The sequence below is a fragment of the Felis catus genome, chromosome B3 (genome assembly GCF_018350175.1).
Source record: "Felis catus isolate Fca126 chromosome B3, F.catus_Fca126_mat1.0, whole genome shotgun sequence".
Taxonomy (NCBI): Eukaryota; Metazoa; Chordata; class Mammalia; order Carnivora; family Felidae; genus Felis; species Felis catus.
In genome coordinates, this window is record NC_058373.1 from 105,163,660 (window position 1) to 105,178,522 (window position 14,863).

The 14,863-nt window shown below is 37.0% G+C and overlaps 1 protein-coding gene across 3 annotated transcripts in view; it reads left to right on the forward strand.

Moving 5' to 3' along the window:
* Positions 1-2,694, forward strand: part of ARID4A (AT-rich interaction domain 4A) — a 64,893-nt gene extending 62,199 nt beyond the window's left edge. For all 3 annotated transcript variants that reach the window (XM_023255724.2, XM_019833062.3, XM_023255725.2), the window contains exon 24: positions 838-2,694. In XM_023255724.2, the coding sequence (XP_023111492.2) occupies positions 838-941 (104 nt within the window). In that variant the 3' untranslated portion in view covers positions 942-2,694. The remainder of the gene's footprint in view (positions 1-837) is intronic.
* Positions 2,695-14,863: the final 12,169 nt, after the last annotated feature.

The following is a 14,863-nucleotide window of genomic DNA, read 5'->3' on the forward strand; positions in this document are numbered from 1 at the left end:
CTAATGGAAGGAGATCAGGCTTTCCATGTTTGTCCTTTTCTTTAAAGACTGTAAATAGCAGGCAGTCTTTACAGAACTTCTAAACTCAAAAAGAAAAGCAAATTAACAAATTGAAATTTCTTCAGAGCACCCTGATCTGCTTTAAATTTCCTAAAGGTGATAGGACTTTCACACAACTAAAAAAAGATTCTTTCATTACAGTCTTCCCTTTTTTGTTTTCTCAGTTTTTTTTTTGAGTGTGAAGTGAGTTATTAAAGTGAGACATTGAGTAACTTCTGCATATTAGAATTTATAATAACAAGTTACATGTCACAGTGATAGTACATGTATACACTGAGAGAGATCTACTTAAACAAAAATTTTTAATTTTTAATTTTCCTAAATTCTTATTTAGGAACAATTAGGCAAAGATTGGCAGGAGATAGGAAAGGGTTGCCAAGAAAGAGAAGATAAAATACATTAAAAAATGGCAAAGTACCAAATGCACAGGGTGGTGATCCTTAACCTGTGTTATTTCCTCCTAGAGCGGTATGTTAAAGTCACGTGAGGACTTTTTTCTAATCACACAACTACACTTCCATCCCGATCCTTATGATTCTGATACCTGACCTAGATAACTACTGTCGCCTGTGGGAATGTCGTGTCCATTAGGTCTGTCGGGCAGGATAAGGATAGGAAGCCAGTGGTTAGCTGGTTACAGGAAATTCTGTGAGATGTTATTCCTTTAGCACCATTTAAGGGGACTGATTGAAATGAATGGTAAATGTATTTCTAATTTGCCAGTGGCTAGGTATCTTTGATCGTTTTGGGTCTAATGTAGTTGTTTGGCTTCCGCAGTGTCTCATGCAGGAGCCTCCATGTCATCTGCTTCGTCAGACACTGGAATGAGCCCATCATCATCATCTCCCCCACAAAATGTGCTTGCTGTAGAATGCAGGTGATGAACGCTTTCTCTGCCTTCCCAGCAGTTTGCTGCCATGGACATAAATCCCAAAACCCTGAAATACAACCACAGAAAGCACTCAACTGGTTTGACATTGCTAAGTATATCCTGTATACTTTTCCAGGCTGGATTGTATCTATTCCCTCTCTTTTCTTTTTTTTTCTGTTGCAAACAATAAGCTGATTAATAACTGAAGGTTAGGCAGCCTGCCATATTTGTCATAATTTTTCCTAATTTTTCATTTTTTGTGAAGATAGAAAAAGGGCACTTAGCAAATTTGAATTTGTATAATAAAGCTTTCAAATGTTATAGAAATCATAGACAAGCAAGTGCACATGATAAACATCAAAATATTATCCAGCTGAATAGTGACTGCTGCACTTTCACTAAGATGTATTTGAACACTTGGTGAGTAGGGGGTTTATGTTGTGTTTTTTTTTTTTTAATTATTGTTGCTGTTGTTTTTTTATTTTTGTGGAAGCACTTGCTATTTAGAACTGCCAAAGTATATGTTCAGCAGTGTGCCCAGGTTTAAAGGTGTAAATGGGACAAAATAAATTGTGAAAGGAAGTGTAGTTGACTGAAAACTACAGTTGTAATAAGTCTTCCACTTTTTATAGGATTTTTGAGCACACAATTATGCAAATATTTTAATGTTTATTAATGTTTACAGTGGAATTGTGAATAAGTTTTCAGTGGACTATCTTATCCCTTGACAAAAATATTTTGTCTTTTTTCTATGTAATTTCAGAGTTTTTATTTTGTTACAAAAAGACAAAAATGAAATATATAACAACAATGAAGTTATTTAACAAGATTTCTAAAGCTGAAAATTTTGTGTAAAATAAGGTATTATCTTGCAACTTGTTAAATATATTTATTCAGACATTGGATGTTGTATTTTTATGTATTTTTTAAAATATTAATAAAATGGAAAAAAAGAAAATTCTAGGTTAATTCACTCTTTGGATGACAATAGCTCTCAGCTGTCCCTTTCACAGGAGGTTGCATCCAGCAGCTCTGCCCGCGCTGAAGGGAGCGCGTCTCCGTCCTTCAGACAGCACGGACTCTAAATGGGCATCTGCATCATTAAAGTATGTCCTCGTTTAGAAACTTTGGCAGTCCTAGTATTTAAACTGTTTCGAGGATCAAATTTTTGGTTGCCCTTACAATACTTTGTCATAGTTTTTATGTTTGCTATACTGCCGAATAAATTTCTTATCTCCCAAAGTTGAGATGCAACAACTAAGTAAAGCAACTATGTATGCTTTGTCTGTGAATTGTTCCACAGACTGATACATTTTGTAAATAATTCTTCCAAAATCATGTATTTAAAGCATTTTTGCCATATACATTATGTAAAAAGGTGATTTTTTAAAATCAGTTTTTAAATTCATGTTTGTACATTGAAAGGGGTTTTTTTTAAACCTCCTTTTCTGTGTTTAATATGCTGTAGAGTAATAACCTAGATGCTCTAGACTGTATATCAGGATCTGATTTACAAGAACAAAGTCAGAGCCAAACACTAGTGATGGCATAGCATTACTGAAATCATTGTTTCTTAATTTCATTTTACCACATTGTGAACTTGTGATTCAGATTCCTTCCATTTTCGCAGAGAATTAAAAAGAAAAAAAGTACTCTTGTAAAATGCACTTTCCTGTCTTTTCTTTGCAAAGCAGAAGTATTTCAATGTAAAATAAAAATGGAGCTCAGTGGGCAGTATTAATAAAGGCCATGTTTTAAACATAGGCTTTATATTTTTAGTTTTCATTTAAGTGATTGTTTTTTCCCCAAGTGCCAGTATCTTACAGTTGGAAAATCAGACTTTATAAAACAAAGCATATTCGATATATTCATCAGTCTTTACAATAAAATGTTTCTAGTACTTAATTATAAAAATGAAAAAAGTGTGTCATTCAAATCTAGTTGGAACTTGGAGGCAACCGTAGATTCATACGTGGGATATTTTAATGATTTCCTTCACTAACGATTCAGTAAATGAGATAACTGGTTACCAGCTTGAATGCCATCCCTTCTAATCAATATAAATCTAGTAATGAAGTATTGGGACTTTGCTGCAGAGAGCACAATTATATATTCATTCAATGGGTATACGGGCACTATTAAAATCCTTCTATTTTGAAGCTGGAGAGGATTCTGAAAGTAAATGAATATTGACTATTAAATTCAAATATGAGGCATATTTTGAATTTAGCTAAATTTAGGATAGCACTTGCATGTGACTAAAAAAGTATAAAGATACTCTTTAAAATAGAAGGTGCTGTCTCTAAAGGTATTTGAAGATTATCGAGGTTTATTTCAGTATTCCGTTGTGTGCCTTTATTGTTTGTTGTATTTCTAGTTTTCCTGCCCTTCACTAAAAAAAACATGTTTGAACTTTGGTATATAGCGCACACACACACACACACACACACACACTGTCTTCTATGAAATTGCTTTAAGTTCTAGAAATCCATATGGGTTAAGCTATTAATTTGCTTACATATTTCTTACAAATTCTAAAATATAACTTTCTTATAACCCCTGTAATTTAACAGAACTGTCAACACTGTGAAAGCATTTGAAGCTATATTCAACCACACATAAAACGTATTACCATAATTCATTCATCAACAATTTGTCAGGTATCTTCTGTGTGCCAGGGACTGTGCTAAGTCCCAGAAGTTAAAACAGTGAACAAGACAGAAAAAGATCCTTGTCTTTAGGCAATGTATAATCTAATGAGATACATGTTTATTTCTTAACTATACGTGTGACAAACATATTAAGGTATGGGGTGCCATGATATACGATATAGGAGCCCAACTAGTTTGAAGGTAAAGGTGGTCAGAGAAAGCTTTGCAGAGAAAGCAACAGTAAAACTGACCCTCAGTGAGGATAATGAATTGGCTAGGGATGCAGGTTGGGAGAGTAAAGCGCTCCAAGTGCATGGGGCAAGGGGGTAATGAGCCAGGTCAAAAACACTTGAGTCGAGAGAGGCGGGAGCCAGGTCACGCAGAGACATTCATTTTATAAATAACTCCTCCCACATCATGTATTCAAAGCAGTTTTGCTGCTTTAAACCCAAACAATGCACCTGCCCAGCTCTGCCTCTTCCTGCCCCTCTGTTCTCCCCACCACTCTGTCCCTACTTGTCCAGAGCCATCTCAAGAGCCACTTTTCAATGACGTTTTTGCTGACTTACCACCAGCAGAGTATCACTGCCTTTTATGCTCTGATTGCATTTTCAACCTATTATTTTAGTTGACAACTTGCCTTGTATTGTGTTTACTTATGCATGCGTCTTTCTACCCTACCAGGTGTTTAGTTCCTTAAGTACCTAGTCATACTCGTATCCCACAAAATGCCTGATCCAGCATCCAATACACGGTAAGATGGTCAAAAACTATGTTTACTTAAGTTGAAAAAAATTACTTTTGAATTGCTATTGTTTCTGTTTTCTACCAGTGATTCTTATGTACAAGTCAGACATCTATAAGTTGTCTTTGTGGTTCTTTTCACAAGGGAATAATGTGAAAATACCATTTGAACAGGGTAGACGTGTTAAACCATCTAATCCTCAACTCAAAATATTCTTAAACTGATGAATTTTTTTCCTTCTTGTGTCTTCTTCCCTCTTCCATTACTCCACATGGTTACACACAGATTTTTATCCCATTACAGGAAGACAACGGTATATGATGGCATTCATCATTAGTGAAGGTTGAAGGACTCTTACAATGGAGTCTGTACTAATGCAGAATTTCTAACATATGCTTGGTGTTTTCACACAGGAGACATTTTTTTTTGTAGGTCTTTACATTTTGTTACAAAACCAAATGACGTTTTTTCTTGTTAAGCACAAACAACCTTTTTATATATTCATATTAGACCCATTATATCTTTTTAAATATCTTTTAAAACAGAGTAAGAAGGGCAGTGTTTATAATTTTAGAATTTGAAGTTAACAAAATTATGAAATTATCTTCATTTTGTAATCTGTATCATCAGAATTCATTTTGAAAAGTTCCACGACAAGCTTAAAACTGTCACGTAAATAAATGATTATTCCACACAAGTAATTAGATTTCTTCTCAACGCTAAGTTACATTAAATAAGACCATGTGGTTCAAGAGTCTCACCAGTTTAGGTTGCCAGATTTAGCAAATAAAAACACAGGACACACAGCTAAGTTTGAATTTCAGACCAACAACAGATAATTTTTTAGTGTAAGTATGCCCTATGTAAAAGTTGTTACTGGGGTGCCTGGGTGGCGCAGTCGGTTAAGCGTCCGACTTCAGCCAGGTCACGATCTCGCAGTCCGTGAGTTCGAGCCCCGCGTCGGGCTCTGGGCTGATGGCTCAGAGCCTGGAGCCTGTTTCCAATTCTGTGTCTCCCTCTCTCTCTGCACCTCCCCCGTTCATGCTCTGTCTCTCTCTGTCCCAAAAATAAATAAACGTTGAAAAGTTGTTACTTACCTGAAATTGAAATTTAACTGGGCATCCCATATTTTATCTGCAAATCCTGCAAGTAATTTCTTTTCCACTATATCCCAAGACATATTTATACTCTAGAGAACTTTTTCTCGGTCCCCAAACCTTTTTATGGAGGATAGCAAACTCTGAAGTTTCTCTTGGTTTCAAAGGATGAATGTGCCTCGGCAGTCCATAAGGGATTCTGAGAATTAAACCATTTCCTTGATGTAGCCATTATCTCCAAGACTGCCCTTATAATAGCTAAGCTTTGACAAAACAGTTGTGAACACACTCAGGCTTTACTGGTGGTTTTCCTTTGATGGGGCAGTTTTCCCACCAAGTGGTAACTGCTCTCAGAAATTCTCTTGGATCCCGATCCAAACCTGCTCTCAAAAACCGAAACTAAATCTAAATCCATTGAAATTTAAAACTTTCTAAGGCACTTAATAATTATGAATAAAGCCACTAGTAGTATACACATACAGGCTTTTGCGTGGACATAGGTTTTCAATTCCCTTGGGGAAACACCTAGAAGTAAGGTTGCTGGATTGTATGTGCACTCTACAATTCTGCATTCCCAGCAGTGATACACAAGAATTCAGTTGCACTACATCCTTGTCAGCATTAGATATATTCATTTGGGGTTTTTTGTTTTGCCATCTAATAGGTGCATAGTGGTATTTCATTGTGTCTTTTTTTTTTTTTAATTTGCATCTCCTTAGTGATTAATGATGTCACACAGATTTTTTTAATGTCTTGCAACCTCAAGCATTAGAAAGTATTTAAAAAAATAGGAATTCCCATGTAGTGTGTGCAGGTATAAATTAATACATCTATTTTGGTTTGTAAAGATGAGGGGAACACCCCCTTGACCAAACAGTTCCATATATCCTAGAGAAAATCTACGGTGTATGCTCCAAGAGATTTATGTTAGACTATTCTTTGCAGAATGGTTTGTGCTGACCAAACATCTTAAATGTCCATTAACAGAAGAATGGATAAAAAAAATTATGGCTCACTCAGGGTGCCTGGATGGCTCAGTCAGTTAAGCATCCGACTTTGGCTCAGGTCATGATCTTGCGATTTGCGAGTTTGAGCCCGTGTCGGGCTCTGTGCTGACAGCTCAGAGCCTGGAGCCTGCTTTGGAGTCTGTGACTCCCTCTCTCTGCCCCTCCCCGCTCACGCTCTGTCTCTCAAAAAAATAAATAAATGTTAATAAAACATAAATAATAAATTATGGCTAATCAATTGAAATACTACAAAGAAACCAGGGAATAATAAATAGCAGAATTAGGACCCCCGCCCATTTCTGGTTCCCCAGTCAGTATTTGTTCCATTACGTTAGTGTCTTAAGCTTCTGCTCCCTGGGTATCATGGTTGCATTTTTAACAAAGACATCATCGTTTTAAATGACTACAATGAGGGGCGCCTGGGTGGCGCAGTCGGTTAAGCGTCCGACTTCAGCCAGGTCACGATCTCGCGGTCCGTGAGTTTGAGCCCCGCGTCGGGCTCTGGGCTGATGGCTCAGAGCCTGGAGCCTGTCTCCGATTCTGTGTCTCCCTCTCTCTCTGTCCCTTCCCCGTTCATGCTCTGTCTCTCTCTGTCCCAAAAAAATAAATAAACGTTGAAAAAAAAAATTTTAAATAAATAAATAAATAAATAAATAAATGACTACAATGAGAACTTATGGGGTATGGGATTCTCCTTAATAGGACTTATCAGTACTCATTTATAACTGAGCTAACTATTTGAACATGGCAAATCACTTGACCACTGCCAAGTGTCAGATTTCTTATCTCTAAAGTGGAAAGGTTTAGATTCTAAAATTGTTTTTAATAACTGCTTTAGTTTCAGAGGCATTTAAAAAGTTTTAAATCTATTGTTTGAGTAGGTAATACATCCAGATGGTTCAAAATAGGACACCAGACTATGTGACAATCTCCTACCTTTGGCCTTACTTTCCCCTTCCCAGAGGCAACTGGTGTTATCAGTTATCCTTCCAAAAACAACTATGCTTTCCTGATTATTTTTACAGCAACACAGATACCAACACACCACAATTTATTATCTGCACCCATAATGATGGACATTTTGCTCTGTTCTAATTTTTAATACAATGCTGTAGCTAACAGCCTTATATATATGTCCTTTCACACATGTGTGAGAATGCCTATAGGATAAATTCCTCGAGTGGAATCACTGGAGCAAAGTATTTGTGCAGCTTTAATCTCAACAGATATTGCCAAATTGTCTTCCATGAAAGAGTTGGAGACAATGTGGAGGAACTAGAATTCTCACACCCTACTGGTGAGAACACAAAATGGTACAGGTACTTTGGAAAAATTTTGGCAATTTCTTAAAAAGTTAAACTTATGACCCAGTCATTCCACCTGTTGATACTCAGCTAAGAGAAATGAAAGCATGTGCACACGTAGTAGGTGCAAAGACTTGAAACAACCCAAATGTCCATCAGTTGATGAATGGATAAACTGTTGCATATCCATAAAGTGGAATACAGCCCAGCAATAAAAAGGAACAAACTGATGTATAGGCAACAAAACAGATAATCTCAATATAATTATGCTGAGTGAAATTTAAGCCAGACAAAAGAGTACACATACTTTATAATTCCATTTATATAAAATTTGAGAAAATACATTATAATCTATAGTGACAGAAAGCAAATCAGTGGTTTCCTGGGAAACTGGTAAGGAATGTGTAGTGGATAGGGTAGGAGTAAGGGATTACAAAGAGGCCCAAGTAAACTTTTGGGGGTTATGGATGTGTTCACTAATTTGGTTGTGGTGATGGTTTCATGGGTGTGTGTGTGTGTGTGTGTGTGTGTGTATATACATATATATATGTATATATACACACACATACACACATATATATATATATACATATGTGAAAATTAATAAAAGTGCATTTTAAGTGTGTGCAGTTTGGACAAAAAAACCCCAGCAATGTCTAAAACAAATATATAGGGAACATGTAAACCCAAGGTCACTGTGGTTAGGTAGTACAGAGACTAGACAGGTCAGTGTTGTTTTGTTTTTAGGTTGGTGAAAGCAATGAGAGATTTCTTTTCCCCATCTAGGTATGTGTGTCATGACCTTTTCCTGGTTCCTTTAACCAGAGTTCTTTTTTTTTTTAGTTTATATATTTATTTTGATAGAGCGTGCGTACGTGCCTATGCACACACGTGAGTGGGGGGGGGGTGGAGCAGAGGGAGGGGAAGAGAGAGAGAATCTCAAGCAGGTTCCACACTGTCAGCACAGAGCTGAATGCGGGAATCAAATTCATGAACCATGAGACCATGACCATGAGTTGATCAAGAGTTGGACACTTAACCAATTAAGCCACCCAGGTACCCTCCAGTCCAATATATTAAATGGGGAGTATAAACAGAAACCCTATTTTTCATAATTTACCTAAGCCAATTTATGTACCCCTTTTCCTCTAACATCTGGGCAGTTCTCAATACCTTTTTGAAAATGATGCTATTAACTTGAAACTTTTACTGTAATGACTTTGGGTAATCATTCTTGGATTACATGTTATGTGACTATCATTTCTTGTTAGAATGTATATTCTTTCATCCTAAGTTGCTAGTTTAATATCCCATGATTCCTGACTTGCAGGTTTTTTTTTTTTCCAACGTTTATTTATTTTTGGGACAGAGAGAGACAGAGCATGAACGGGGGAGGGGCAGAGAGAGAGGGAGACACAGAATCGGAAACAGGCTCCAGGCTCTGAGCCATCAGCCCAGAGCCTGACGCGGGGCTCGAACTCCCGGACAGCGAGATCGTGACCTGGCTGAAGTCGGACGCTTAACCGACTGCGCCACCCAGGCGCTCCATTCCTGACTTGCAGTTTTATCACACTTTCTCTGATTCACTGTCTTCAGCTTCCATGTATTTTCTTTATTGTCTCAAGATTCCCTCCCTCCTCGATGCTAGCTGCTAGCTTCATTTCCCTTTAGCGTTCTCTTGGGTCATATATATCCTCAAAGCATTTAACCTAACCTTGAGATACTGCTCAGTTATATCTTATCCGTACTAAGGTACTGACATAAGTAAGAGACAAGGGAATGGCTGGTATCTAAAAGAATGTGGTAGTATTAAGATGACTTTACATGCAGAAATCAGTGGTTCTTTTTTTTTTCATTAATTGGTTCAACAAATATCAATAAAGTGCTTTCAGTATAGGTACTGCTCTAGTGGAGCAGAATTTTAGAATAGATACAATTTGACAGTAACAGATTTCAAAAGACAACTATCTAGTTCTTTGAGATGATCAATAAAATTGACAAACCTCTAGCCAGACTGATTAGGAAACAGAAAAGACACAAATTACCAATATCAGGAATGAGAGAGATGACATCACTACCTATTGTACCTATACCTATTAAAGGAATAAAAAGGGAATTATCACAAACATCTTTATGCTAAATGAATTCAACAACTTAGATCCTATATTTGTGAAAGAAATGGAATTGAAGTTAAAAACCTTCCCACAGGGTGCCTGGGTGGCTCAGTCGTTAAGTATCTGACATGAGCTCAGGTCATGATCTCACAGGTCATGAGTTCCAGTCTCACACTGAGTGAGCTCAAGCCTCACTTCGTGTAAAACATGAGCCCCAGGTGAACCCTACTTCTCTCTCTCTCTCCTCTCTCTCTCTGACCCTCGTGGGATTCTCTCTTTCTCTCTCTCTGTCTCTCTGCCCCTTGCGCCTGCCCTCTCTCTCTCACTTGCACCTGCCCTCTCTCTCAAAACAAATAAACAAAAAAACCTTCCCACAAAGAAAACTCTAGGTCCAGCTATCTTCACTTTTAAGGAAAGACATAATACTACCAAATGTTTAAGAAAGACATAATACTAATTCTACTTAAACTCCTCCAAAAATTGAAGAAGAGGGAATCTTCTAACCCACACAATGAGGCCAGTATGACTTTGACACCAAAACCAGACAAAGACATTGCAAGAAAAGAAAACTAAAGGCCAGTACCATTCATGAATACATATGCAAAAAGTCTAAACATTTTAGCAAGTAAAATCCAACAACTTATTAAAAGGAAAACACAACATGGGTCAAGTGGAGTTTATCCCAAGAATGCAGGGTTGGTTTAATATTCAAAAATCAACACAATTCATCATATTAAACTGAAACAAAAAAACGTAAGATACAGAAAAAACATCTGACAAAATCCAACATGTATTCCTGAAAAAATCCCAGCAAACAGAAGAGAATTTCCTCAACCCAATGAAGGAAAAACCTACAGTTAATAACATACTTAATGAGGAAAGACTGAATTCTTTTCTCTAAGATTAGGAATAAAACAGGGATGTCCACTCTTCACTATTTCTATTCAACACTGTATTGAAGTTTCTAGCCAGAGCATTCAGGCAAAAGAAAAAACAAACAAAAAAGATCATAGACATCTAAACTGGTGAGTTTAGCAAGATTGCAGTATTCAAGATCAATATACAAAAATCAATCATATTTTTATGTACTAGCAATAAAGAGAAATTAAAATTTTTAAAATTCCACTTAGAATTGCATCAAAAATATGAAATATGTTGGGGTAAATCTGACAAAGGATGGGAAAGACCTCTAACACTGAAAACTACAAAATCTTGCTAAGGCCAAACAAAGAAAGTCTAAGTAAATAAGGAGATGCATCTTGCTCATAATCATAAAACTTAATGTTAAGATTTTCTTTGCTTCTCAAATTTAATACAATCACAATCAAAATCCCAGGGTTTTTTTTTTTTTTTTGGTAGAAATTGACAAACTAATTATAAAATGTGTATGGGAATGCAAAGGACCCAAAATAGCCAAAACAACTCTTAATATTAAGTTGGAGGCTTAACAGTACCTGGTTTCAAGAATTATTATGAACCAAACAGCATTAAGAACAGCATTTTGAACAAATAGAACAATGAAACAGAACAGAGCTCAGAAATAAGTCCCCATATATATGGACAACTGGTTTTTGATAAAGGCACGAGGACAATATAATGAAAAAAAGGATAGTCTTCTAAAGAAAATGGTGCTGGAACAACTGGAAGACCGTATATACAACAACAACAAAAAATAACTTGGAACTGTACCTCACACCATATACAATAATTCCAAATGATCACAAAAGCTAAAACTATAAACTTTTTGGGTTTTTTTTGAGAGAGAGGGAGAGAGAATCTTAAGAAGGCTCCATGCTCCAGTGTGGAGCCTGATGCAGGGCTGGATCCCATGACACTGGGGATCCATGACCTGAGCTGAATTTATGAGATGGATACTCAACTGACTGAGCCACCTAGGTGCCCCAAACTGTAAACGTTTAAAAGAAAATAGGAGAAGATCTTTGTCACCTTATGCCTAGTTGGGTTTGACAAAAGATTTCTTAGATAAAATATCAAAAGCGTAATCCATAAATGGAATAAATTGATAAATGTACTTCATCAAAATGAAAAACTATGGCTCTTTAAAAGAGACTGTTAAAGGAATAAAGACAAGAAATAGCCTGGGAGAAAATATTTGCAAAGCATATATCAGATAAAGGACTTGTATAGTCCTTTATAGATAAAAAGTCCTTTATAGATAAAAAGATCTATACAAGGACTTGTATAGTCCTTGTATAGATAAAAAGGACTATACAAGTCCTTGTATAGATAAAAAAACCTCTCAAACTCAACAATTAAAAAAACAATGCAGGGGCACCTAGGTGGCCCAGTGAGTTGAGCGTCCAACTTTGACTCAGGTCATGGTCTTGTGGTTAGTGAGTTCAAGCCCCACATTGGGTTCTGTGCTGACAGCTCAGAGCCTGGAGCCTGCTTCAGATTTTGTGTCTCCCTCTCTGCCCCTCCCATTTGTACTCTGTCTCTCTCTCAAAAATAAAATAAATTTAAACATTAAAAAATTAAAAAACAAAAACAATGCAAGGGGTGCCTGGGTGGCTCAGTCAGTTAAGCATGTGACTTTGATTTTGGCTCAGGTCATGATCTCATGGTTTAGGAGTTTGAGGCCCATGTCTGGTTCAGCACTGGCAGTGTGAAGCCTGCTTGGGATTCTCTCTCTCTCTCTCTCTCTCTCTCTCTCTCTGCCCCTCCCCTGCTTGTGCACTTTCTCTCTCTCTCAAAATAAATAAATAAAGTTTAAAAATGCAGTTAAAAGAAACAGACTAAAGATTTGAACATACACTTCATCAAAGAAGATATACGAATGGCCAATAAAGCACATGTAAACGGTGTTCATACAGAAAATGAGATAACTCACAAACTAGAAAATATTTATAAAAGATGTATCTGACAAAGGACTGTTTTAGTACATTCGAGCTGCTATAACAAAAATGCCATAAATTTGGTGGCTTATAAACATTTATATCTCACAGATCTGGAGGTTGGGAAGTCCAGTAAAGGTGCCAGCATGGTTGGGGGGGGCTTTTGGGGCAAAGGAGGCTAGGTTGCTCTGTGGAGCCGCTTTTATGAGGGCACTAATCTCAATCATGAGGGTTCCATCTCAGGATATAATCACCTCTCCCAACCCCCACCTCCTAATACCATCATTAGAGACTAGAATTTTAACAACATGAATTTCAGGGGTCCACAACCATTCAGATCAAAGCAGACTATTATCCAAAATAAACAAAAAAAATCCTCTTCCAATTCAACAATAAGAAATACTGGATTTTAAAATGGGCCAAAGACCTTAACAGACACTTCATCAAAGACGTACAGATGACCAAAACAAACAAACAAAAAAGTACAGATGGCTACTAACCACATGAAAAGATGCTCCACATCATATGTTAACAGGGAAATGCAAATTAAAACTATTAGATATATCTACACTATTAGTATACAAAAGTCCAAAACACCGACAATAGCAAATGCTGGCAAGAATGTGAAACAACAGAAACTTTTCATTTGTTGCTGGTGGGAATGCAAAAATGGAACAGCCCCTTGGGAAGACAGTCTAGCTGCCTCTAATTCCTTATAAAAGTACACCTGTTACCATATAATCTGGCAATCATGCTCCTTAGTATATTTACTGACGGTGAAAACTAAGGAATTGAAAAATCTGCACACAGTTGTTGACAACAGCTTGATTCATAAATGCCAAAACTTGGAAGCAATCAAGATGCCCTTCAGCGGGTGAACGAAAAACCTTGGTATATCCAAACAGTGGGAATCATGTAGCACTAACAGAAGTCAGCTATCAAGCCATGAAAAGACATGAAGGAAGTGTAAATGCATATTACTAAGTGAAAGAAGTCAATCTGAAAAGGCTGCACATTGTATGATTCCAAGTATATGATATCCTGGAAAAGGTAAAAGTGCCGATACAGTAAAAAGATCAGTGGTTGCCACCGGCTGGGGAGTGGGGTGGAGGGATGGATAGGTGGAGCACAGAGGATTTTTAGGGCAGTGAAACTATTCTGCATGTTACCATGATGATGGATACATATTACTATACATTTGTCAAAACACACATTGGTACATCAAGCGTGTACCCTAGTGTAAACTATAAACTGTGGGTGACAATGATGTGTAAATGTAGGTTTATCAGTTATAACAAATGGGGCAGTCTGGTGTGGTGCCACACTCTGGCGTGGTAGCACTCTAGAATGGTAAAATTAAGAAGGCTGGCCAACCAAATGTGGGTAACGGTACGAAGTAACTGAAAGTCTCATACGCTGTTGGCGGGAATGCAAAATGGTACAACCACTTTGGAAAAATGTTTGGCAGTTTCTTTAAAAATTAAACATAGTCCTACCGTATGATCTAGCCATTTCACCTGTAGGTATCTACTTAAGAGAACAGGAAATATGTGCTCATATAAAGACTTACATACAAATATTTATAGCAGTAATAGCGAAACACTGGAAACAATCCAAATTGTTCATCAATAGCTGACATGAATGGTTAAACAAATTATAGTATATCCATAAAATGGAATACGACTTATCAATAAAAATGAAGTATTGGCAAAACAACATAGATGCATCTCAAAATAATTATGCTGAGTGAAAGAAGGCAGACAATAGAGTATTATATATTGTATGATTCCATTTATATAATGATCTAGATAATGCAAACTGATCCATAATGACAGAAAACAGGAGATGGCGGGGGAAGTGGGAAACAAAGGGCAGAAGAAGAGATTAAAAAGGGAGCCGGAGCCCGAGGAAACTTCTGAGATGATAGATATTATTATCTTGATTTTGGTGAAGATTGAGAGCAGCCCGCCTGGAAAAAGATCATTTGGAGCTGAGCTAAACCCATCTCCAAGATTCTGAACCAAAAACCCTTCCCAGTTCACCAGTAACACTGGATGCTGATGTTGTCCTCTCTTCTGTTTGATTACAATCAGATTTTGACATCAGCCCAAGTTCCCAAATAGAAGACAGAGGAAGGAACACACCATACCCAACAAAAT